Genomic DNA, 22,732 nt, shown 5'->3' with positions numbered 1-22,732 from the left:
TCATCACCATCATCACCATCATCATTTTGTTGTTGTTGTTTACTGTATTGTGTGTATAATGAATACCAGTGAGCCTGTCATGGCATAGATGTGAGGGAAGGAGGGCTCATTTCATCAATCATCTCTCTTACTATGATGTGTTCTGGGGACAGATCTTCAAGCTTGGATGGCAAGTGCTTTGACCCACGGAACCGTCTTGCTGGCACGAACACTAGTGTTTATGGTGGCCTGCGGCTACCATATTATCGAGGGGGAGTCCGATGGCCACTTACCTTTGAATGAGTCAGTAGATTTGTAGGAAGGGAGGACCCTGTATGATCTTTTTGCTTCTTGGTTTATTTCTTTCACTCTTCAGCTGTATGGAGAGTTGGAGGAAGAGAAACTGGGGTCATTTGTGTTTTGTTTTAATTATAGGGAGGGGAAGGGATAGATGATGTGTCTATAGCCCTCAAAGATGGGAAATGCCCCATCTTCATTTTCGTTTAACGTCTACTGCATTTTTAAATTATGTGCCTGTAACTGTGTGGAGGTATGCATATGTGTGTGCAGGTGCCCCAGAAGGTGGCACCCCTCTCCCAAGCTCTTGTACTGAGCTACCCGCAGTGAGACCTAGGATCTGAATACAGGTCTTCTACAAGAGCCGTGAGCTTCTAACAGTCGCAGGGCAATCTTTATTTTCCCTAATTGTATTAGGTTCCACTCTGGAGTCTGCCTGCCTGTAGGGGCACTGAGCAGTCTTCCTAAGAAAAGCTGAGTAAGGCGGGTAGATAGCAGGGGCAGGAAAGTCTCAAGTTTCACTTCTCCCTGCTGAAGGTGCTAAAAAAGACTTGAGGGCAAAAACTAGTCAGTGGGGACCGTCTGGAGTGCTGGTCACGGCTGAACAAATGAAACGGTGACCCGAGCTTTTGGTCCTGTGACAACTAAGCTAGCTGGTTTTGGAAGCTGCAGACTTTCTTCTTTGTCCTTGCACAGGATGCTTAAGCAAATAGAGCAGGCAGCCGCTAGGAGGAACCAGAGCTTTTTCCACCTTCTGCCGGGGCGAGCAGAAATGGCTTACAGCGAGACTCTCCACTAGGCGGGTCCAGGCGGGTGGCACGTTTCCAAGGTCGTGGTTGTGATAAGCTTGCCTTTGCAGCCTTTTAAGAAGAAACAGAGGCAGAGTTGGTTTTTTGTTTTTTTTAATCTATAGAGGCAGAGGAGGTGTTAGCTCCCCCAAGGTGTGCGGGCCACATGCGTATGAGGATGCCTCTCTGTTCCTGTTCTCTGTAGGGTGGAGGCAAGGTGGTGGATCCCAGTGTGCACGCACCTCCCCTTGTGCCCGCTAGCATCAGTGTGTGTGTGTGTGTGTGTGTGTGTGTGCGCGCGCGCGCGCGCGCGTGCACGAAAGTGCGTGCATGGAATCGTAGCTCAGCACGGGCTGATCTGATTAAGGGAGCCTAGGAAGGAATAAATATTCGCCAGCCTCCTAGCTGCTCGTTTATAACCAATCAATTGCTGAAAGGCGAGGGTGACAGCAGCCTGGGCACAAGGGGTGCGGGTCCTCAATCTGTGCATACTCGGGGATAGACATATGCGCGTGTGCATGCACGCACCAGAGGGGCTGCCGCTCTTATTGTCTGCTTCCCTCTGCAGAGAACAAGGGCAGCGGCGAGGGGCCTGCACCCTGGGCTAGCGTTGCGGCCCCAAGCAGGTCACGGGAGGCAATTTCGCGGGTGGGGGAGGGCGGGGGAGACCTTGATTTCCACCAATCCCGGGGCGCGTGTCTGCGGAGTCTAGGGCGCAGCGGAAGGCTGCGGTGCACCGCTGAATGAACTGATGAGAGAGAGTTCTAGGATTGCCTGTGAGGGGCGCGGAGCGAGGGTCCTGGCGGGCGCGGCTGAGGCGCCGGGGGTGGGCTAGCGGTCCCGGGCCACCGTGGAAATTTCCAAGGACTTGGTGTGGCGCGGAGAGCGCATCTGGGGGGTGCCGGGCACCGCGGCGGCGCAGGAGGCGGGGAAAGGGCGGTGCAGGGCGCAGGAGCATCTCTTTCTGGAAGGGACACAACCCGTCAGACGTCCAGGAGCCAGCCGCGCCTCTTCCAGGACCCCAGCCGAGGGCGACCGTGATGCTGCAGTAAGGGCGGGAGCAACCGGCCCCACTGCTCTCAGACCCCTTCAGCGCCCACAGTCTGCAGGGAAAGAGACCAAGGCTCGTGATTTGCCCGGAGGCCACTTCCTCTAGCAAGACATCCCAGTAAAAGTTGCATTGGCGAAGATCCTTGTAGCTGACCTCTGAAGCCGTGGCGTGGGGGTTCCCCAGTCGTGCGTGTGCGCGCTGGAAAGCCAAAGGTGTGTGTGCATGGGGGGCCAGCCACTGGGGCATTCTCCGCTGCCACTTTGCCCGGCGTTGTGCTGAGGCTGCCACCACTGACCCTGGGACACCGAGGCTGCGATGAGCCCCTGCGGGCGGGCCCTACATACATCCAGAGGGGCCATGGCCATGCTGGCGCGGAAATTCCCGCGTACCCGGCTACCCGTGGGAGCCAGTGCCCTCTGTGTGGTGGTCCTCTGTTGGCTCTATGTCTTCCCTGTCTACCGGCTGCCCAACGAGAAGGAGATCGTGCAAGGAGTGCTGGCGCAGCGCACAGCTTGGAGGAGGAACCAGACGTCAGCCAGGCTCTTCAGGTACCTACTATTGGCCGCTGCTCGCCACCAGTATCCTTCCTGCTAGTGTGCAAAGGACAGAGTCCTATGTGAGGCTTCTCTGTCCTGCGCCCTCTGTGCTGTGCCCAACCTAGATAGAGACTTAAGTCAGGGTCTCTGCCTCATCCCTCACGCCAAGAGGTGTTTCAAAGCACCTTGGCGAAATCAAAGATTTGTTATTTAGTCCGCGCTGGGTTTTCAATTGACCCATCTCTGTGGGAAGGGAGACCCAGGACAACTTAGAGCCTGTTACTTTCAGAGAATTTATTTCTTAGATTCTGCGGATGTTTGGTGCTAAGGAGGAGTAAGTTAGAAGTAGGTTAAGAGGCGTTCGGGGGCAGTTTGGAACATAAATCAACGGTGCAGGAATGATGGGCAAACCTCGTCACGAAAACCTGAAAACTAGCCAGGCCTTTCCCGTGGCTTTGCGCAGTATGCCCATTGCGAGTTTGGAGTATGCAACCATGACCCACTAAGCTTTGGACCTGATCGATTTTTGTGTTAACATTTCAACAACTTTTTTGATGACATAATTTCTCTTCTGACCGATTCTGTGGCAGAACACGTTACTAGCCCAAGGTCACTCATTATTTATGACAAAGTCCAGGTGCTGGAATCTTTACCATTTTAATGATCCAGAGCGCCTGTTTACTTTTTGCTTAGACTACGGAAGGAATGTTTGTGGGAGGTGTACATGAGGGAACTTGAACTCAGAAAACAAAACTCAAGGCCAGGTTTGAAAGGGGACAGCAGAGTTCTCAAGCTGATAGTTTCTCCTCTTGGGGAAGTTGCTAATTTGAGGAACAGAAGACAGGTTTGCAGCAGGAGTTGGGGGGCTAGATGCAGCACAGCTAAGAATCTCTTTGTGTGTTGCCCGCATGTTGGGGGAACTGGTGGGTCTCTGACTGGGACTGTGAGGCAGTCAGCCCCTTCTCATCTTCAGCCCTGGTGCCAAGTTATTGCCTTGCTGGCCTTTTCTGGTGGTGGTCTGAGGGAGGAGCTGAGAGACAGGCAAGAGCCAATGGTAAACTTTCCCACTGTTATTTTGGTCCAAAGCAAAATCTTTAAAAATAAATAATTTCCCTCCTTAGGCTCACTTCTGGAAAGGCCAGAGATCGGACAGTTCTTCCAGAATCTAGAGGAATGTTTCCTTTCGGCTGATGCTTCCTTTCAAATTTTCTCTTTCTCCCTCGCCAGACCTTCTTCACTCTGTCATTGTTAGTTTTAAAAGTAATCCCACTGTCCTCAAAAGTACACAGAGATGAATTCTTTTCCAGCTTAGCCGTTCCCGACTGTTGGGCTCTAAGGCAGGTGGGACGCACACCCCTGTGGCTCTGTACAGATGGGAGGCACTTCTGAGTGGCTCTTTACAGAGAGAAGGCATTTCTCAGCTCAAGAAATGGCTGGAAATGAATGAGTAAAGAACTTCCCATTGGCTTGCAATGAAAGGGCCTGTTACATATATCGAAGCCCTGTTAGAAAATAGGTTTCTTTTGAGAGGACACTGTCAAGAGCAGAAGGCTTCACGGTGTGATAAACCGAGGCAAATGGTTTCTGGGACACATTTGCTCCTTGTTGCCTTTAACCCTGGGGCAGGGGATGGCGAGGGGTGCGGGGTGCTTCACTCTTTAACTTGGTTTCTGTGTTCAGAGAATGACTTAGTTAAGTACATGTCCTTTCAGCACGCATCCTCAAACTCAGTGTCTGCAAAGCTGCAAAAAGCGCTTATTTCATTGAAAACAAGTTAAACTTCAAATTACAATCCAGAGTTTGTCCAATGCCTATGGTATAGCCGGCCCCAGTGCAAATGTCCCCAGGAAGTTACCTAACTCTTTGAATCTTGGCTTTCTTACTTATATAAAATACAGACAATCATATTTCCTGCATATATATATATATATATATATATATATATATATGGATAGCCAGTATCTGATACTTTGTGTGTCCAGAATGCAGTCAATCTGTGATTATCTTCTCTGATTTCCTGTACATGGTACAACTTTTCAGGGATGGCATGTAGCCTGCCTGTTGGAATTGGGAGTATCCACCTGTCACAGTTTTAGACATATTTATCTCTGCTTCCCTCCTCGATCATACTGATAATTAATATACAGAGATAAGGAGTTTGGAAAGACTTGAGACATTGAATATTTGTTAAGCTAAAACACTTTCTTTTTGCACTGAACATTTATAAAATTCCTCATATTTGGACATCTACGTTATTATTGGTGGGCGGAAGTATGTGGCTTTGATAGACAGGCGAGCTAGGGGTCTTTGCGGGGCTAGGCTCTCCACTTTGGCAAGCACCTGACTGTTACTCTAGCCTTAAACATCTTCGTAGACATAAAGATGTATACACAGATAGGCAATGAGTATTTATGTGAGGACATGGTTACAGACTCGCTGAAGAATCCTGGGATAGTATCATACAGATGTGTACATAAGGAGAGATATTCATGCAGGCATGTATTGTCAGTCACTGAGCCAATACCGAGTGCATGACTGCTGTGCACCTTAAATGGCTCAGGCCCACAGGACCTGGACATTTAAGGTGGACGAGCTGACCTCTTGCCGGGGACATATGTAAACAAGTCAGAAGCACCTTCCAAAGCTCTGTTGACAGAGGAGTGGATGTCCCTATGTTTTCCACCCAGAGTCTCAGATAGTCTTTCATTCTTTGGATTCCCGCTGGGTTTTTCTGATTTACTCTCCTGCCCCAGAGCCTATGGGTCAACTCATCTGGTGGCAGTGCTGCCAAGCAGCCTAGGAGACAGTGGCATAGCAGTCCAGAGCTGTGATGGTTGTGAACTAACCACGCTCTCACAAGCTGGTATATTATCAACTCCTTTCTAGAAGCTCCCTGTTCTCCTGTTCCTTTAGACAGACTGCTCACATGATGGGGCACGCCAAGCTAGAGGAATGCTTGTCTCTCCATGAGCACCTTACCGAATCCATTTGTTCTTTAGAAATGAGCCCCTATCCAGGACTTACGTGTAAGGCTTTTACTCTTAGCACTGACACGGTGACCGTCACGACACAGCAGCCAAGCTAACCAACTTGTACCATCTTGTAATCGGTCCAGCTCTGTGAGGGTCTTCCATGTGTTTTCTTTTTAAAAGGGTTGATTTATTTTTTTAATTTATGACTATAATTGTTTTGCCTGTGTGCATATGCACCACTTGCATGCCTGGTCTCCATAGAGGACAGAAAATGGCCCTGGATCTTCTGGAACTGGAGTTATAGATGGCTGTGAGCTGGGTGCTAGGAATCGAACTAGGGTCCTGTACAGGAGCAGCAAGTGCTCTTAACCACCAAGGCATCTTTGCAGGTCCCCGCCCCTCCTTTGTCAACTCCAATTCCCTTCGGAAACTTGTATTAACGGATAAAACGGAACGGCTTTCTAGACTCCTACAGGAAGAGCAAATCTAAATGCACGAGGTTGTAACCAACTAGACGTTGAGTCACCCAAGAGAGATGTCATGGCTGAGGCAGGAGGACACTGGAAATGATCCAAATGTGCCTGTGACTCTTCCGACTTGTGGATCACTGGTGACACAGGCTACATTCAGAGCTTCCTTCCCCAGCCTGTGAAATAAGATGTGTGAGAATTCACAAGGGCCGTAGTGCCGTAAGTGTGCATGGAACCCCAGCCACATCTCTGCTTGGTTCAGGGGCATGGCACTGGAAGCGTAAGCCAGGCACTGGGGAAGTCCACAGAACTTGCCACTTGGGCATCAAGTAGGGGAAATCAGCTTTCAGAGAGGGATTAGGGTGTGCCACAGGAGGATACAATGGAGTCGTGGGTAGAAGGAGACTGTGTTTAGCGGAGGGATAGAAGTATGTGGTTCCTGTGTGGAAACTTCTCAAGCCTTCAATGGAGACTCAGGAGACAGACTGGCGGCTTGGAGGTCAGGGGAAGTCTGGTCCAGTCTGACGGCCTTTATGGCTTGTTACTTGTGAGATGGGGACCAACATTAACAGTGTTAGGATCGCCAGGGAATTTTGGAAGATGTATTAGTTCATCAAAACGGCTCTGTGTGTATGCACAGGAATGCAGGATACATTTGTGTGGGTGCAGGTGTACATGTGTGTGCATGCATGTAGATGCCAGAGGTCAGCCTCAGGTGCCATTTCTGAAACGTCATCTACCTTGTTTTGTTGAGACAGGGTCTCTCCCTGAACCTGGAGTTTACCGGGTAGGCTAGGCTGGTTGCCCATGGGGCAGCGGGAGTCCTTCTCTATCTGCCTCTTCAGCCATGGATGCTCAAAGCTTCAGATATTGCCACACCATCTTGTGAGAAGGGTGGAGCTGTCAATGTATGGCATAGATATGTACCTGTAAAGTGCCATAGGTACCCCGTAAAGGGCTTTCCTGGTAAGAGCTTATGAAACCAACTTTGAAACAATATCTTGGGAACCAGTTGGTGTGATATGTTTTGATAGTTAAGAAAACGACCTAGACGCTGCATATGGGTACAGACAGACATGTAGTCCCCAAACTTGGGAGACTCTGACAGCATGAGAATCATGAGTTCAAGGCCATGCAGGGCCACTGCCTCAGAAACAAACAAAGGTGCAAAACAAAATAAAACATTACAGTTACGTTAATGTTTAAAAAACGAAAGTGTCTGAGCAATGATTATCATAGAAAAAAATCTACCACTGAGACTTATTGGCTATAAAATGTGCTGGGCCCCGTTCTCAGCACTTCCCTAAAGAAACTCTGTAAAGCAGAATTCTTTTTAAATGACTTGATTTACAGACAAAACTGTGGGAGTCAGAGAAACCCAGGAATGAAACGGCAGAGTTGGATTTTTTTCAGGCAGGAGCTGTTTAATTTAAACCTCCTGCTCCTCTCTGGTAAGGGTGGGCAACCCAGGCGAGCATGCGTCTCTTGTAATCACACCTTGCTTTCCTTTCTCTAGCATCACCATCCGTCCATCTTGATTTGCATAATGTGAGCTCACAGGTACAGCTGGATCAGCACAACCCCATTTTTCACTTTGTGGCAGAGTGAAACATTGCAAACATTTAACATAGCAAACGGCACACTCTGGTCCACAAGCTTCTTGGGATTCCCCTGCCTCCAACCTCCGATCTCACATGGGATGAACAGGGATTGCAGGTCCTTGGCACTGTACCCCTTCCTTGCATCCAGGGATTCAGGTTTGGAGTTCAGACTCTGGCCCTCACCGTGGCAAGGCAAGAGCCATTTCCCCAGACCTCTCTGTCTTCTTTATGGCCTGTGGGTAAGGTTGAGGCTAATGGGGAGACTGAGTCAGGACCTTCAAGAAGGGCAAGGCTTGCTTGGGCTCCAGAGTCATTTTCAACCACATCAAGACCCTGTGCTAAGATAAACTAGGTAAGAAAGAGGAGGAGGAGAGAAAGCAGGATCGTCGTGAACGGAGTGTTTGTGTAGAATGTGCGATGCAGCCCATGTTCACTTTCTTATAAAGCACGGAGGGCTATTTTAGGGATTAGTTGGGCTAACTGAATGATTGTGTGCATCTGTCTAGAGTGCGGCTCGTTTGAAGACTGTGGTTTATCTCTGAACGATGCTGCCTCCGGCCGCTCTATAGCCTCTCTTTTAATGCCATCGGGAAGTTTCTAGTAAAATAAAGGCTTCCTAACTTTCCCTCAAACCTGGTTCTGTTGGAAGCTGTGTGACCATAAGCCAGTTACTTAGCCTCTCTGTGCCTTTGCCTTGTCGTTTGACTTTGTGCATTTACGATGACAGTTAAGTCAGAAGCTGATGAAGGACCTAGGACCGTTCTCACCTGGATGACTGCGGGAGAGGCTGTTATACCTTGGAAGAACCTTGACTTTGGGGCCTTGGGGATTCGGTTTATGGCCCTTGTTCTGTTACTTATTAGTAAGTTGTAACTTTAGGGGATTTATTTGTTTAGTCAGGATTTAATGTAGCCCAGGCTAGCCTCCTGTTCATTGTGTAGTGGAAGCTAGCCTTGAACTACTCGTTCTCCTACGACTACTTCCCTCCAGGGTGCTGGGATTTCAAACGATTTATTTAGTCCTCCTGGACTGATATTATTCAGTAACACTGAGGGGGATTAGGTGCTGGATAATCTCTAATTATTAATCTGCACTGAGGAGAAAAGCCATCGGGCATAGCCTGTGCCTACAATTGTCCCTTTGGTGAAGGACCATGTGACAATAGAATGTGACCCTCTGGGGCACTTTCACATATGGGTACTGTTGGAGCCTGTGGCCTGCTGAGGAAGACAGCAGATCTAATATACATATTATATATTATATATATACATATACACAGAATGTATACATATATATATGTATATATGTATACATATATACAGTCTATATAAGTCTATATACAGTATATATGTGTACACATAATATGATATATATATATATATACACATACACATGATATACATACATATACATATAATACACACATACACACACACACATATATATGTCATCAGCCACGCCTCCTCTCAGAATGCTTTCTATGGGCCAATGTAGGAGGATTCAAGGAATCAAAATGGGGTCTGTGACTATAAAATCTGAAATCTAGTAACTGAATCCCGCCTCTCAGTACTCACCTGTATAAGCTCAGAACTCTGGAGGACTGCTGTAAACTGGAGACCCCGTCTAAATATCTCTTTCCAACAACAACAACAACAACATTTTAAATAAAAAAAATGAATTTACTAGTGTAGTACCCCAAGGGATATAGTCTGGCAGCTTTGGGTAATTATAATAATCTTGAAGGAGTTGATTGATTTCTCTGTCTGGAGAGCCATCTTCTAATTGCGTCACCGAGAGAAAAACCTGCCCAGACCACAGGGCTGGGTGCAGGGGTGCTGGGGTGCAGAGGTGCGGAGGTGCTGGGGTGCAGAGGTGCAGAGGTGCTGGGGTGCTGGGGTGCGGAGGTGCATGGCTCTCTCTGCTCACCAGCTGAGGCCCCCTCATTCCATGTGGCTGTGCAGAGAACAGGTGACTGGAGTGCAGCACCCACTTCAGTGACTTGACATGAGCAATACATAAATGACTTCATGTTCCTGACATTTATTTAAGCATTTCACAGTGTCTTATCTGATTTTTGGAGACGATGCACATTGGATGTAAAACAATTTATAATTCAGTAAAAAGGAAAAAAACCTGCTTAATTCTGCGTGAGGTACTCAGTGTGAGCGCATGGTTTGCAGTGTCTCCTTACTCAGTTGCCCCTGGTTTGTAGACCTAGCTTTGTGTCTTCCTTATTTACCCCAAATCATGCTCGCCGGCATCTTGTCCTATCAGGGATACTTTCCAAACTGTGATGATATGGCTTTATGACTTTCATTTTGGAAAACTAACATTTATTATGAGTATTTGGTTGTTGTTTTCGACAAGTTACCATGCAGAACAGCTAGCTTTCATAAAAGACAATTCATGCTGCTGGCCAGGCTGTATACCGACCCTTTAAAAACGTTTTGCTCTCTGTTTGGTGAGTTGCTATATTTACAGCAAAGTAAAAAGTCCCTTAAAGTCCCTTAAAGATTTGTGGCAGAAGACATGGTTCAGTTGGTAGAGTGCTTACCTGGCATGTGTGAAGTCTGGGTTGAAATCTCAGTGCTGAATTAACTGGACATGTTGACACATGGCCATCCTAGTTCTTGGGAGATGGAGGCGGGAAAATGAGAGAGTTCAAAGTCATCAGAACTGGCTGCCTGGGATCCAAAGACAAAAAACAAAACAAAACAAAAAAGTCCAAAAAGCAAAAAGAGGTCTGCTTTGGAAACAGTGTTAGCATTGTTTATTTGTAAAGTAAGTGGCATCTAGCAGGCCCTCCTATCCGGTGTTTTCAGGCATCCTGGCGTGTGTTTAAAATGCCTTCATCTTAAGCACCCATTACAGACTCTCTTCTGGAGAAGCCTCTCCAGTTAGCATTCTTTTTCTGTTTGCTTATTTGTGTCACAGGTTCTCGCTCGGTAGACTTCAAACTCACCACAGTCTTCCCCTTCAACCTCCCAAGTGCTGGGGTTCCTGGGGTGAGCCACCACAGCTGGGTAAGAGTTAACATCGTGGTAGCATGGTCCCTACCATCAGCTCCCGAACTGCCTCAGATGGTTGGCTGCTCGAAGAATGTCTTTGACTCTGGCCAAGGGCACTTTGGGTTTTTCCATCTTTGAAAACAGCAGAGGGTGGTTGCATAAGTCCCAGGCACACAATGGCTCGTAGACAGATGAAATCCCCTTTTCAGGAGGTGGGAGAGGCTAAGAGAGCTTCTGTGCACTGGATCTGACCCTGACACCGGCCCCTCCCTGTGAGGACCTTTATTTGGGGGCACTGGCACATGTGGCTATCTCTCCCCATTACCCTCTCCTTTCCAGTACAGAGGAGAATTAGCACTGGGTCTATAACAGGAGAATAACCGTGTCTTATCAATCCACCTCCAACATGTGTTTGTTTTTTTCTGGGTCTTAAAGAATTAAATTACATTGTAGAATAAAAAGAAAGGCCACCTTACTTCAAGTTGACGTGGAGATGTCAAGGCAAGAGAAGAGCAGCTGGGTCAAAATTGAAACATTGTGAACAGCAGCAGCGGTGTCGGTTTCGGGAGTTACTTTGCTAGTGTTAGAAGGTGGAGAGGATCTGCAGGAGGTGAGGCTGGGTTGCCAGGGGACCAAAGCCCCAGAATTACCTTTAGTCTGATCAGCTTTTCATGGTTGTATGGTACAGAGCAAGAGGCCATTGGCCTCCTCTGTCATTGTCCTGTGAAATGGCTAGCCACGCTGTCCCCTGTGGTGTTTGGGGGCCAGTGTTCAGAGCTATTATGTTACCTGTCTCACCCTGCAAACCCCGGTCTCACTAAATGTCTAACAAGTATTTGTTGGGCGGATTGAAACAGGACGGCCTTGGAAGCCGGCAGACAGCTGTCTGGGTTCTTGTGAGGTGGAGCTTCATTGATGACCCAGCAAACCCCCATCCGTTACTTCAGGAACAGCTACATACTCAGGGCCTCCCGGTGCCAGACACTGCTTGTCATGATGCCTCATGTTCAGCCACAAGGTTACAGTTGCTCATCGCTGCCCTCACGGAGCATATGAAGTCACAGCAGGTCAGCTGAAGCCAGCATCCTCCTCCAGTCCCACGACTGTGTTGTTTGTTTTTGATGCAGACCTACTATGCAATCCAGGCTAGCCTGGGGACTCAACCCCAGCTTCTGTCGTCTGGGTGCTGGGCCACCACATCTGACTTGATTTCCACCCCTTTTCTTTTATTTTGGAGACAGGGTATGGTGTGGCCCAGGATGGTCTCAAATGAACTTCCTGTGATGTCAAGGGTGACTTTGAACTCCCGATTCTCCTGCCTCTAACTCCCTGAGAGCTCAGATCCCAGACTTGCATGCCCGCATTTGGTGCGTGTGGTTTTTGGGGTGCCATCAGGGTCTAGTACATGCTAGGCAAGCACTCTACCAACTGGGATACATCTGCAGCCTTCCGCCTGTTTTGTTTGTTTGTTTTGTTTTTTGTTTTTGCTTTTTTTAAGTAGGAAAAAAATAAGCTCGCATTCAGCGTCACTTTCAGAATTTCTGGTGTATTTGGTATCGTGCAGAGAGCGCCCAAATCCTGCTAGTTTATTCCATCTAGGCCTGTGCCATGACGGACAGGTGGAAGGTCTAGGACTATCTACCGACTCTTTCTGTCCTGAGCAGTATGTGAAACGTTGGTGGAAAAACACTTTAAAACAGGAGCAGATGTTAGTCTATAGGGGAAGCTACATATAATACAGCCTGAGGTACAGGCTGGCTTGGGTGGGAGCACTCGTAGGCTAAACTATTGCTGCTCTAGCCCAGTCACTTGGAGTAAACATGGCAGTGCTCGGCAGTAAGACCCTGGGAGCCATGATGGGGGATGCCCAGTTTGGACAGGTGTGCACCTCCATGTCTGGCTTTTATTTCTTAATAATGGCTCTGCTGTATTGTGTGACAGAACTTCCAAGGGGAGACATATCCCATGGCTATCCAGCCTAGAAAGGAAGGTCACGGCAGATCAAAGCATGCAGGCTACCAAAGTCCAACTTGGTGAGTCATGAGATTTACTGGGGTTACTTATAAGAATGTGGGTGAGGGGTTATTTACAGAAGAGGAAATTACTCAAAGTCAGCTGCATCCGCAAAGCCCACCCCAGCATGGGTGACAGGTCACAAAAGCTTGGAACTTGGAACACACAGGCCAGCCTGCAGACTCTGGTCTAAGCCTCTAGTAGGTAGCCCATGTGGTTTTGGTTTCTTCCAGGCAACTGGTTTAGCCTCAGTCTTTGCAGTTTGGCTTCCCCTTTACGAAGAACTCACAGCTTTTATTGCTTAATCTGGTGTTGAGTGAATGTGGTCAGTTTTAGGAACTTCCTGAAGCTATTTTGAGTGGCTTACTTTGCCTTCAAGGAGCTTTCCTTAAGATGGAATGTTTCAATCCCTGAGGAAACTGTTACAACACACAGCCATCTCCAGCATCCTGCCACACCCCGCCGACCACCCTACTTAGCTGTTTTGATGAGTCTCTGAGTTGATTTGAACCCTGGCCAAGGACCAGTCCACCCCTACTCACAACTAGTGTCCTTAGTGGAATCCTACTGTATACTACCCACAAGAGGCTTTTGCTTTCCTTTCCAGACCAGGGGCATAGCCTTAGCTTGCCACTGCTCCACCTCTTGTTGGCTGTAGCATCTCTTTCATTTCTGACTGGGCTTTCTTCACAGCCCAAGAACAGAGTATTGATCTGGGGGGTAGAGCCTGCTGCTCCCTGCTGTAGACTCCCTTGATGTTTACGATGATTGGTTTGGAGCTTCCCATCTCCTCCTCATTTCCCCTCTGCCTCTGGAGATGTGGTAGCCATGATGTAAGAACATAATGACTCCATTGCTGCCCCAGTCTGCCTTCCCAGTTTTCTCCTCTGTGAATCCACCGGGTGCCGGAAGGCCTGCTTCTCTGCTGAGAGGAAGCTAGTCTCTAACCATGATAGTTTCCTTAACTTGAAAAGCCACAGGGTGGATTCTGTGGGGCACTCAGAGAAGAGGAAGCGGCCTCCTACTTTGATACAGTTACCCTGTGAATAGATACAGTTACCCTGTGAATAACAGGTTGTATCCTCAAACCCAGTCATCCTGATGCAGAGCCTCATACACAGAGCAAACACTCTACCACCAAGCGAACAATACCGTGCTCCTTCTCTCCTTCTCTCCTTCTCTCTCCTCCCTCTCTCCTCTTCTCTTCTCTCTGTGACTGTACCATGCTGTCTTGCCTTGTGCATCTCCTACTGCCAGCTCTTTTTTTTTTTTTTTTTTTTTGCTTCTTCTCCTAGCCCAGGGAGCTCAGGAGTAGGCCATGTCTACCAACAAACGGGGGAAGGATGCCTTTCCGGCCAGCTCCCAGATCTGTTTTCTTATGTCTACTCCTCTTCAGGGAAGGGAAGAATCTACATTCCTAGGGAATCTACACTCCTCAGCATGTTGTCTGTGCTAACTGCATGAGGAGACAGGGCTGGCCTGCTGGTTAGTTTCCATAGTGGCCCTCTTGGGGACCTGGTCATGTAAACCTGTAACTCAATTGATGCATCTCCAGCATGAAACCCCACTGTAAAAGCCCGCAACAAAATGAAAGACCCAGGAAAGATGCTGTGAGATTGTTCCTTGTGTATCAGGCTCCAAGATTTATCACTTGTACACAGTCCAAAAACTTTTAAAATAGAGATGCAATATGGGAAATTAAGTTCAGATTTAATTAACATTTACCGAGCCCCAATTACGTGTGAGCACCACAGTACATGCTGTCTGCGCAATGTGTCTGTTGAGCTAACCCCAGATTTTAAGCTTAGTTTTACAGACAGTGATATTTCTAGTAATACAGTTCTTTATTTTGTGGTTTCCCTATGTGTTAATTCTGTTTTATGCATTCTATGTTGCATTGAACAGTCTCAAAGCACTAAGTGAGGAACGTGTTACTGACCCTCGTTTACAGAGAAAAAGCTATACTCTTTGCCCAAGATGAACCTTTGATGATAGTGACCAGCATTCAAGGAATGCTCAGTGTTGTTATGTCTGATAAGTTCTGGATGAGTGCTGACACCATCCTGGTGGTCCTGTGGGATGACATCATCCTGTGGGATGACATCATCCTGGTGGTCCTGTAGGATGATATCATCCTGGTGGTCCTGTAGGATGACATCATCCTGGTGGTCCTGTGGGATGACATCATCCTGGTGGGCCTGTGGGATGACATCATCCTGGTGGTCCTGTGGGATGACATCATCCTGGTGGTCCTGTAGGATGATATCATCCTGGTGGTCCTGTGGGATGACATCATCCTGGTGGTCCTATAAGATGATATCATCCTGGTGGTCCTGTAGGATGACATCATCCTGGTGGTCCTGTAGGATGACATCATCCTGGTGGTCCTGTGGGATGACATCATCCTGGTGGTCCTGTAGGATGACATCATCCTGGTGGTCCTGTGGGATGACATCATCCTGGTGGTCCTGTGGGATGACATCATCCTGGTGGTCCTGTGGGATGACATCATCCTGGTGGTCCTGTAGATGACATCATCCTGGTGTATTGGTGGAGAGATTGAAGCCCAAGAAAGTGAAGGCACTTAGCTATTTTCCTGTTGGTAAATGGCCTTTCTCCAGGCCCCCTATCTCCCATTTTCCAGTGTTTAGTCTTCACACGGAGGATTTCAGTCGAAGTCTGGTAATCTCTCCACTGCAATCTCATTATTTCTATTTTTTTTTCTTTTGAGATAGGATCTCACTTTGAAGCCTAGTCTGGTCTGCTGCTCACTATGTAGCCCAGGTTGACTCAGAACTTTGTGGCAATCCTTTCAACTCCAGCCTACCCAAGCTCTGGGATTCCAGGCGAGAGCCACCACACCAGCTACTGCACATTTTGCTGAGGGGATGAATCCTAGGTAGCAAAGCTGCAGTCTGGGAATGAGAGTTACCACCCATCTACCCCTTTCACTTTCTCTAAAACCGAGGCCCTGAGACTGCACCAGGACAGGCAGGGGCCCTCCCTCCTCTGTCTGTATCTGTCTGATGTCTCTGGTTGAAACGTAGTAAAGAGTTCATTTGCCCCTCACTGCCTCTGTGCTGGCCTCCTTCCTTCCTCCTTTTGGGATGGGTGAGACACGTGCCGTGGAAAGACACTTATTAACTGAGCTGTGGTCAGGAAGCTGAAGCCTGTCTTCCTGTAAGAAACCAAAGTGGGACAACCCAGCAGATAGGTTCTTTGCTGTGTGAAAATGTAGCTTCTGCCATTCTGCTTGGCTGTGGAAAGCCCCAGGGAACTTTCTTTGGGCTCTGGAGCCTGACTCTAAATGTCTGTGATGTTTGGCGTTGCTCGGAAAGGTATCTTAGAGATGCTGTAAAATGAAACCATGTATTTTTGTTATAAAACTAAAGCTTTCCAGAAGGGTGCTAGGCAGTTTAGAAGCCTCCTGGATCTCATCCCTACCGATCAGTAACAGTAGCTTTCCAAGCGTAGCCTTCCGGGTGGTTCCTAGCTAGGAGACTTGAGGTGAAAGGCACAGTTTTTGTTGGGACTACTGGCACGAGTGAGAGCTATTTTAAGCAGGCAGGGATGTAGAATCCTATTCCTGAGATGAGTGTCTGTGTGTCTGTGTCAGCCACAGCTATGCTTATCATCCGCCAGTCTAGCTACCATCACTCGATCTCGCATCCACTCGATTATCTACTCATCATCTACCGAGCATCTATTTATCTGTCAGCGTTTACCCAGCCATCTATCAGTTTTCTTTCTGTGTCTAGCATCTGTTGTCTGTCACTGTTTATCTAGTGTGCATCCATTCTATCTAGCACCCACTTATCTCTTTCCTATCCTTTATCTAGTTATCTATCACTGACCTATCATTTGTCTTCTGTTCATAATCGATTAATCATAGGTTTATCTATCATTTATCATGTGTAATTTATCATCTGTCAACTATTGTTTATCAGCTCTCATGTTTATCAACTGTCTTCTGTCTGCCTGTTTATATGTCTACCTTTCTGTCTGCCTGCCTGCCTGTCTACCTGCCTGCCTGTCTGTCTGCCTGCCTGTTTGTCTATCTGTCTACCTTCCTGTCTGTCTGCCTGTCTGCCTGTTTGTCTATCTGTCTACCTGCCTGTCTGTCTGCCTGCCTGTCTATCGATCTGCCTGCCTGCCTACCTGCCTGCCTGTCTGTCTGTCTGTCTGTCTGTCTGTCTGTCTGCCTGCCTGTCTATGACCTATCGTGTATCAATCATTTATTCTGTACACTGATGCACAGCCTCCAGGAGAACTCTCAGTTCCCCAGCATCCCTCTCCTCTCTGGTCCTCATGCCCTGTGTTGTCTTCTCTCATTTTGAGTGTGGGCTGCATTTAGTGACTCGATTCTAAAATAGAACCGAGTACTGCAGAGATGATGGGGCACTGTTCCCTCCGAGACTGGGTTAAGAGCAGCCTATGGCTTCATTTGGATGGCCTCTTTCTCTCTGTTGGATTATTGCCCCACTGTGGGCAGCCTGGGGAGAAGCCTGTGCAGTAGGAGACCAAGGTCTGGTCAATGGCCAGGGAGGAATCGAGGCCAGCAGCAGCCCTGGATAGGAGCCGAGAAGGGTGTCCCTTGTTTCTGCAGACTGCAGCCCCAGCTGAGAGCCTGACTGCAGTGTCACGAGATAATATGGGTTAGAACTGTTCAGCAGAGATACTCCTGAGCCCAGAGCAGGGAGAACATGAATTTTAAGATGGTGGGCAATTGTAACACACCTCAAACATCAGTTGCTAAACAGTTACTATTGTTTTATTGAGTTTATTGTGCATTAAATTATCGGACATCAAAGTGCATAGCCAGTCATTTGGCCGTGTTCTTTCCTCTCCCATCAACACCACCCTCGTTAGTACCCACCCCGCGTGCATTTTATAGAGCAAATCCATGGTGGGTGTTTTCCTAGTGTTTGGTCTTTGACCGTTCTTGTATTTACGTTAATATTTTTTTCTATAAAGACTTTAGAAATCATCAGAAAACTGATGTCATCATTTTAAAACGTTATGACTATCTATGAATGGTTTACTTTTATTATTTTTAAATCGTGTATCTATGTGTGGGCATGAGCCCATGAGTGCGGATGTCCACAGAAGCCACAGGCATCAGATTACCTGGAACTGGAGATATGAGCAGGTGTGACCTGGCTGACACGGGTTCTGAGAACGAAACTCAGGTCCTCTGCAAGGGCGTCACGTGCTTTTAACTGCTGACCCATGTCTCCAGACCTTTAAACCTTCGTGTCCTGGTGTACATGGCCCAAGACATTTTCATCCGGTATTTTTATGAGCTGGTGACCTGACACCACTTTTCTTATTTTTTTTTTATTTATTTTTTATTTTTTTTGGAGCTGGGGACCGAACCCAGGGCCTTGCGCTTCCTAGGCAAGCGCTCTACCACTGAGCCAAATCCCCAACGACACCACTTTTCAATTTGGTGCCACCACTAGAATAAGCCCAAACCCAAAGTGCACCCCCTCCCAGTGCTGTGAAATGTCAGGCCTACCGTACTTGACGACCCTCTCTATGTGTGAGTCTTATTTAAAAGTGCAACTTTTCTTCCTCAGGTTTCTTCCAATAGTCAGTTTTGATCAGCCGCTGTGGCCTTACAGCGAAGTTTTACAACTTTTGTTGAGACTGATTATTTGGGGTAATGACTGGGCCTGGAAGTCGCTGTGTAGAGAAGGCTGGTCTCTAAGTCACAGAAATCTGCCTGCCTCTGCCTCCCAACTGCTGGGCTCAAAGGCACACGCCACCCTATCTATTTTAATACAGATAGGGAACCGGTTACTATTGCTTGTCATAATTTTCTCGTAGGTGCAATTGAGATAGTTTTTCAACTTCACTGACATGTCTTATTTGAGCTCCAGTAATTTATGTGTTCTTACTACAAAATTGAGACTTCCTGCCCGAGTGTAAGATATATTTCATTAACATTCAATGCTGATTTTACTTCCCTAGATATTCAGGCTTGTTTCCCATAGATTGCCGTAGTTCTATTGATAACTTTAAGGGTATTTCGTGCCATTCATTCTTCGGTTACCTCACTACAGAGCATCCCGTTTTTGCCCTGTGGTGTCGAAGAGGTTATTGTTTGGACACAAGAAAAGTACTGATGGTTACGAACACCCAGCTCTCTCATTAAAAATCTCATAAGTAAAAGTTCCCTGGCTTGTCCCTCCCTTCCAGTTTGCTATAAATATACTGATATATTCATGCGGTTTGTAAATGGTGATAGTTTCTTTTCTCACACCTATTTCTCATGCTTCCCTTTTTCTTTAGTGAGTATGAATTTGGTGTTTTTTTTCCTGCGGTTTTCATGCTGAATTTCTCTACTCTCTCTCTCTCTCCTTACTTGGCTCTCAACACACATCGGCTGCTAGCTCTGTGACCCCGAGTCAATGGCTCCCTTAAGGAAGAGAGTAAAGGTTTCAGAGGCAGTGAAGGGCTGAGTGAAGGTTCAGATTTAGGGTTCTCTGCTCCCAGCTCACTCTCTGAACATTGTCCCATGCGGCCTCAATAGAGAGGATGTGGGGCCAGCAACATGGCTCAGTGAGTCAAATGGCTTGTCACAAAAGCTTGAGAACCTGATGTCAGTACTGGAAACCTGTGATGAAAATTGACTTCCTCTCCCCCCTCCCCCTCCCCTCGCCTCCCCCTTCCCCTCCCCCCCAACAAATACAAACACAAAAACAGGGCTGGAGAGATGACTCAGCAGTTAAGAGCACTGACTGCTCTTCCAGAGGTCCTGAGTTCAATTCCCAGAACCACATGGTGGCTCACAACCATCTGTAATGGGATCTGATGCCCTCTTCTGGTGTGTCTGAAGACAGCTACAGTGTACTCATATGCCTAAAATAAATAAATAAATTTGAGAGAGAGAGACAGACAGACAGACAGACAGATATGGGAAAGCCTCTGGATGCTTGCTTGTTTCTATGCTCTCCTCAATCCTCTCTGCGTGCTGTTTCTAGATACTGTAAATCTGGTCACTGAGACTCATCCCAGAGCACGTGCTGCTGCCACTAACTTCACAGCCACGGCCGCCATCGTGGAGAAGCATGAGGTGGTTGATTGGCTCTAGGCATGGTCCAGGCATGGGACTGTGTCACTGTGTGCCGAGGTCTGGGACCTACCTGAGGTTGTCTTCCCTAACTGCTCTGATGTCCTCTCTTCCCTGTCTCTCCACCATCTCGTCTCCCCTTATACTTTCCTCTTGTGTTTCTCCACCATTAGGCGGCCAGTTTGACAGGAAACAGCGCCCCGGGGGGAGGCTGAGATTAAATGGATCCGGCTTCTGGAAAGGTCATTATTTTGGGAGAGGGAGCCCCAGAGAGAGGGAAGGAAAACAGCTCAGATATTTATGGAGGGATGGAAAGCAAGAGGCAAGGCAGACACTGTGCAGAAGACAGGAAACTTGTCTCTGCTTAAGAACTTGGTCCACGAGGCCGGGGAGATGGCTCTCAGTTAGAGCGCTTGCCCGTGGGAGCATGAAGGATGGAGTTTCTCCCGCAGAACCCACATAGATGCCAAGGAGATGTGCCAGGCAACCCATCTGTATTTCAGTGCTTGGAACAGGGGACCTCACAAACTCCGGAGCAAAACGGAGAGCCAGACATGCTGTATCTGTGAGCTCTGTGTTCAACCGAGAAGGAGCCTCAGATCATAAGGAGGGAGGTGATGTCGGAAGATTCCCGACTTCAGGCCTTGATGCACTTGCACAGGCACCCGGGAGCACCCACACCCACACCTGAGAAGAGCAAACCGAGAACCTCTTCCTATGCCCTGATTTTCCGGTCTCTGTCAGTGACAGATCTTGAGCAGCTAGGAAGGGACTCAGCAGAGGGTTGGGGTGAAGTTCTTTGTTCTTTGTTGCCTGCTCTGGGGGATGGATGGATAGATTTTTATGATACCATGGATCTATATGTGGCGCCTCTCCTCTCTCTCTCTCTCTCTCTCTGGTGTGTGTTTCTGTTTGTCTCTTGTCTCTTTGTGTATTTCTGTTGTCTGTGGTGTGTGTGTACATGTGAGATTTGTGTGTGTGTGTGTGTCTGTCTGTCTGTTTGTCTGTCTGTGTGGTAGGTTGCCAGGGCAGGCACGGAGGCAGAGATAGGAGTTAAGAGTTGTTTCCGAGAAGAAATGCAAATGACCAAACACCTATGAAAGAGTGTTGCTGGAGGCTGAACACCAGGAAAAGTTTGTCACGCAGCAGGGAGGGATGCTGATCAAAACCACAATGGAGGTATCAGGTGAAGTTCTTTGTTCGTTTTGTTTGTTTGTTTGTTTGTTTGTTTTTTGTTTTTTAAGACAGAAAGTAGCGCGTCGGTGAAGCCACACAGAAAAGGGCATGGTGAAAATATAAAATGGTACAGTCAGTAGTGGGGGCTTCAGAATGCTAAAGCTGGGTCTGCCGTTGGCTGTGGCTTTCCCATTGTATGTCTATACGGCTGTGTCTGGCTACATGTCCATCAGGTATGGCAACTGTCTGTCCAAGAAATAGCTGCGGTCGTTCCCCGTTGCAGCTCATGCTGGCCGAGATGCCCATCAGCAGGTGAAGGGAGGACAAGATTATGGTGCATAATATGGATATATTCACTGGAATATATCCAGCTGTAAGCAGAATGGTGTCCGCTCATTTGCAGCAAGGTTGATGGAATGAGGGGATATTCTGGTAAATCAAATAAGTCAGATGCAGAAAACAAATACGACCACTTCTCCAATATATAAGAGTCCAGCTGAATGGGCAATAGCATCCCAGGGCCTTGTGGAGAGAAGGGAGGTTGGGTAATGGCTTATAAATCATAGAAATGTAATCAGTTCTACTGTTCTCTTACATGAAGGGGCAGCAGGTCCGTAGTAACCTATCAGATGTTTCCTGAATATCTAGACAAGCGTTTCACACAAAACAAATGGTAAAGAGGTGGAGATGTTAATTATCACGATTTGATCAACGCAGGTGGAGCCTGGAGACACAGACCAGAGGCTAGGAGCACACACTGCTCTTAGAGAGGACTGGCGTTCTATTCCCAACGCCTGGCTCTGGTAGCTGACAACTGCTTGTAGCTCAGACTGTAGGGAGCCTGATGCCCCCTTCTGGCCTCCACAGGCAATTGCACTCACATCCACATACCAACTCACACACGTAGTTTAAAATCGTAGTAAAACTCTTTACAAATGAGGAAATGTCACACTTCATCAACGTGTATAATTGTATGTTAATCAAGAGGCTGTTTTAATTAAGGGGGATATTCAAGACCCACTAATACGGAAGTTGACTAGAAAGGGACTTCTAGGTGCTTTCATGGCCTTAGACCGTATGTACGGATTGACTCCTCATGCTGAGCTCTGCAATGGATGCAGTTGACAGTCACTCATTACGATCAAGTGTCACTCTTAATGCGTGAGCCGAATCTAGAGTGCAGACCGGGTAGCATGGAATGGACAAAGCTAAGAGGCTCAGCTGCCCCCTCCCCCACGAGGAAATGACTTTGTAAGGTTAACAGAACAGATGGAGAAGGGCTGGGGCTATAGCCCAGCTGGCTGAGCATCCACCGAGTCCTGGGGTTGAGCCCTAAACGGGCTGCATGTGGTGCTAACACCCATAATCCCAACACCGAGGAGGGGTCGGGAGGAGGGTCAGAAGTTCAAGGTTGTCTTCAGCAACATAGGAATTTTGAGACCGGCCTGGAGTATGTCTGATGAGAGAGAGGGAGGGAAGAAAGTGAAAAGGGAAGGGTGGGAGGGAGGGAGGGAGGGAGGGAGAGAGAGAGAGAGACAAAGGGAGAGAGAGGGAGAGAGAGAGAGAGAGAGAGAGAGAGAGAGAGAGAGAGAGAGAGAAGAAGGAGGAGGAGGAGGAGGGAGGAGGAGGAGGAGAAGAAGAAGAGGAAGAGGAAGAGGAAGAGGAGGAGGAGGAGGAGGAGGAGGAAGAAGAAGAAGAAGAAGAAGAAGAAGAAGAAGAAGAAGAAGAAGAAGAAGAAGAAGAAGAAGAAGAAGACGCGACAAACT

The 22,732-nt window shown here is 47.8% G+C and overlaps 1 protein-coding gene across 4 annotated transcripts in view; it reads left to right on the top strand.

Annotated features, from left to right (window-relative positions):
* Positions 1 to 2,049: 2,049 nt before the first annotated feature.
* Positions 2,050 to 22,732, top strand: part of St8sia1 (ST8 alpha-N-acetyl-neuraminide alpha-2,8-sialyltransferase 1) — a 137,622-nt gene continuing 116,939 nt past the window's right edge. For 3 of the 4 annotated variants that reach the window (XR_015685312.1, XM_087656089.1, XM_087656088.1), the window contains exon 1: positions 2,050 to 2,663. Coding sequence is in view for 2 of the 4 variants with exons in the window: in XM_087656088.1 (XP_087512214.1) it covers positions 2,431 to 2,663 (233 nt within the window). In the remaining 2 variants the exon portion in view is untranslated. 4 annotated transcript variants of the gene reach the window in all.

The sequence above is a fragment of the Rattus norvegicus genome, chromosome 4, assembly GCF_021556685.1.
Source record: "Rattus norvegicus strain SHRSP/BbbUtx chromosome 4, alternate assembly SHRSP_T2T, whole genome shotgun sequence".
Classification (NCBI taxonomy): domain Eukaryota; kingdom Metazoa; phylum Chordata; class Mammalia; order Rodentia; family Muridae; genus Rattus; species Rattus norvegicus.
This window is presented reverse-complemented; position numbering and strand designations above follow the sequence as displayed.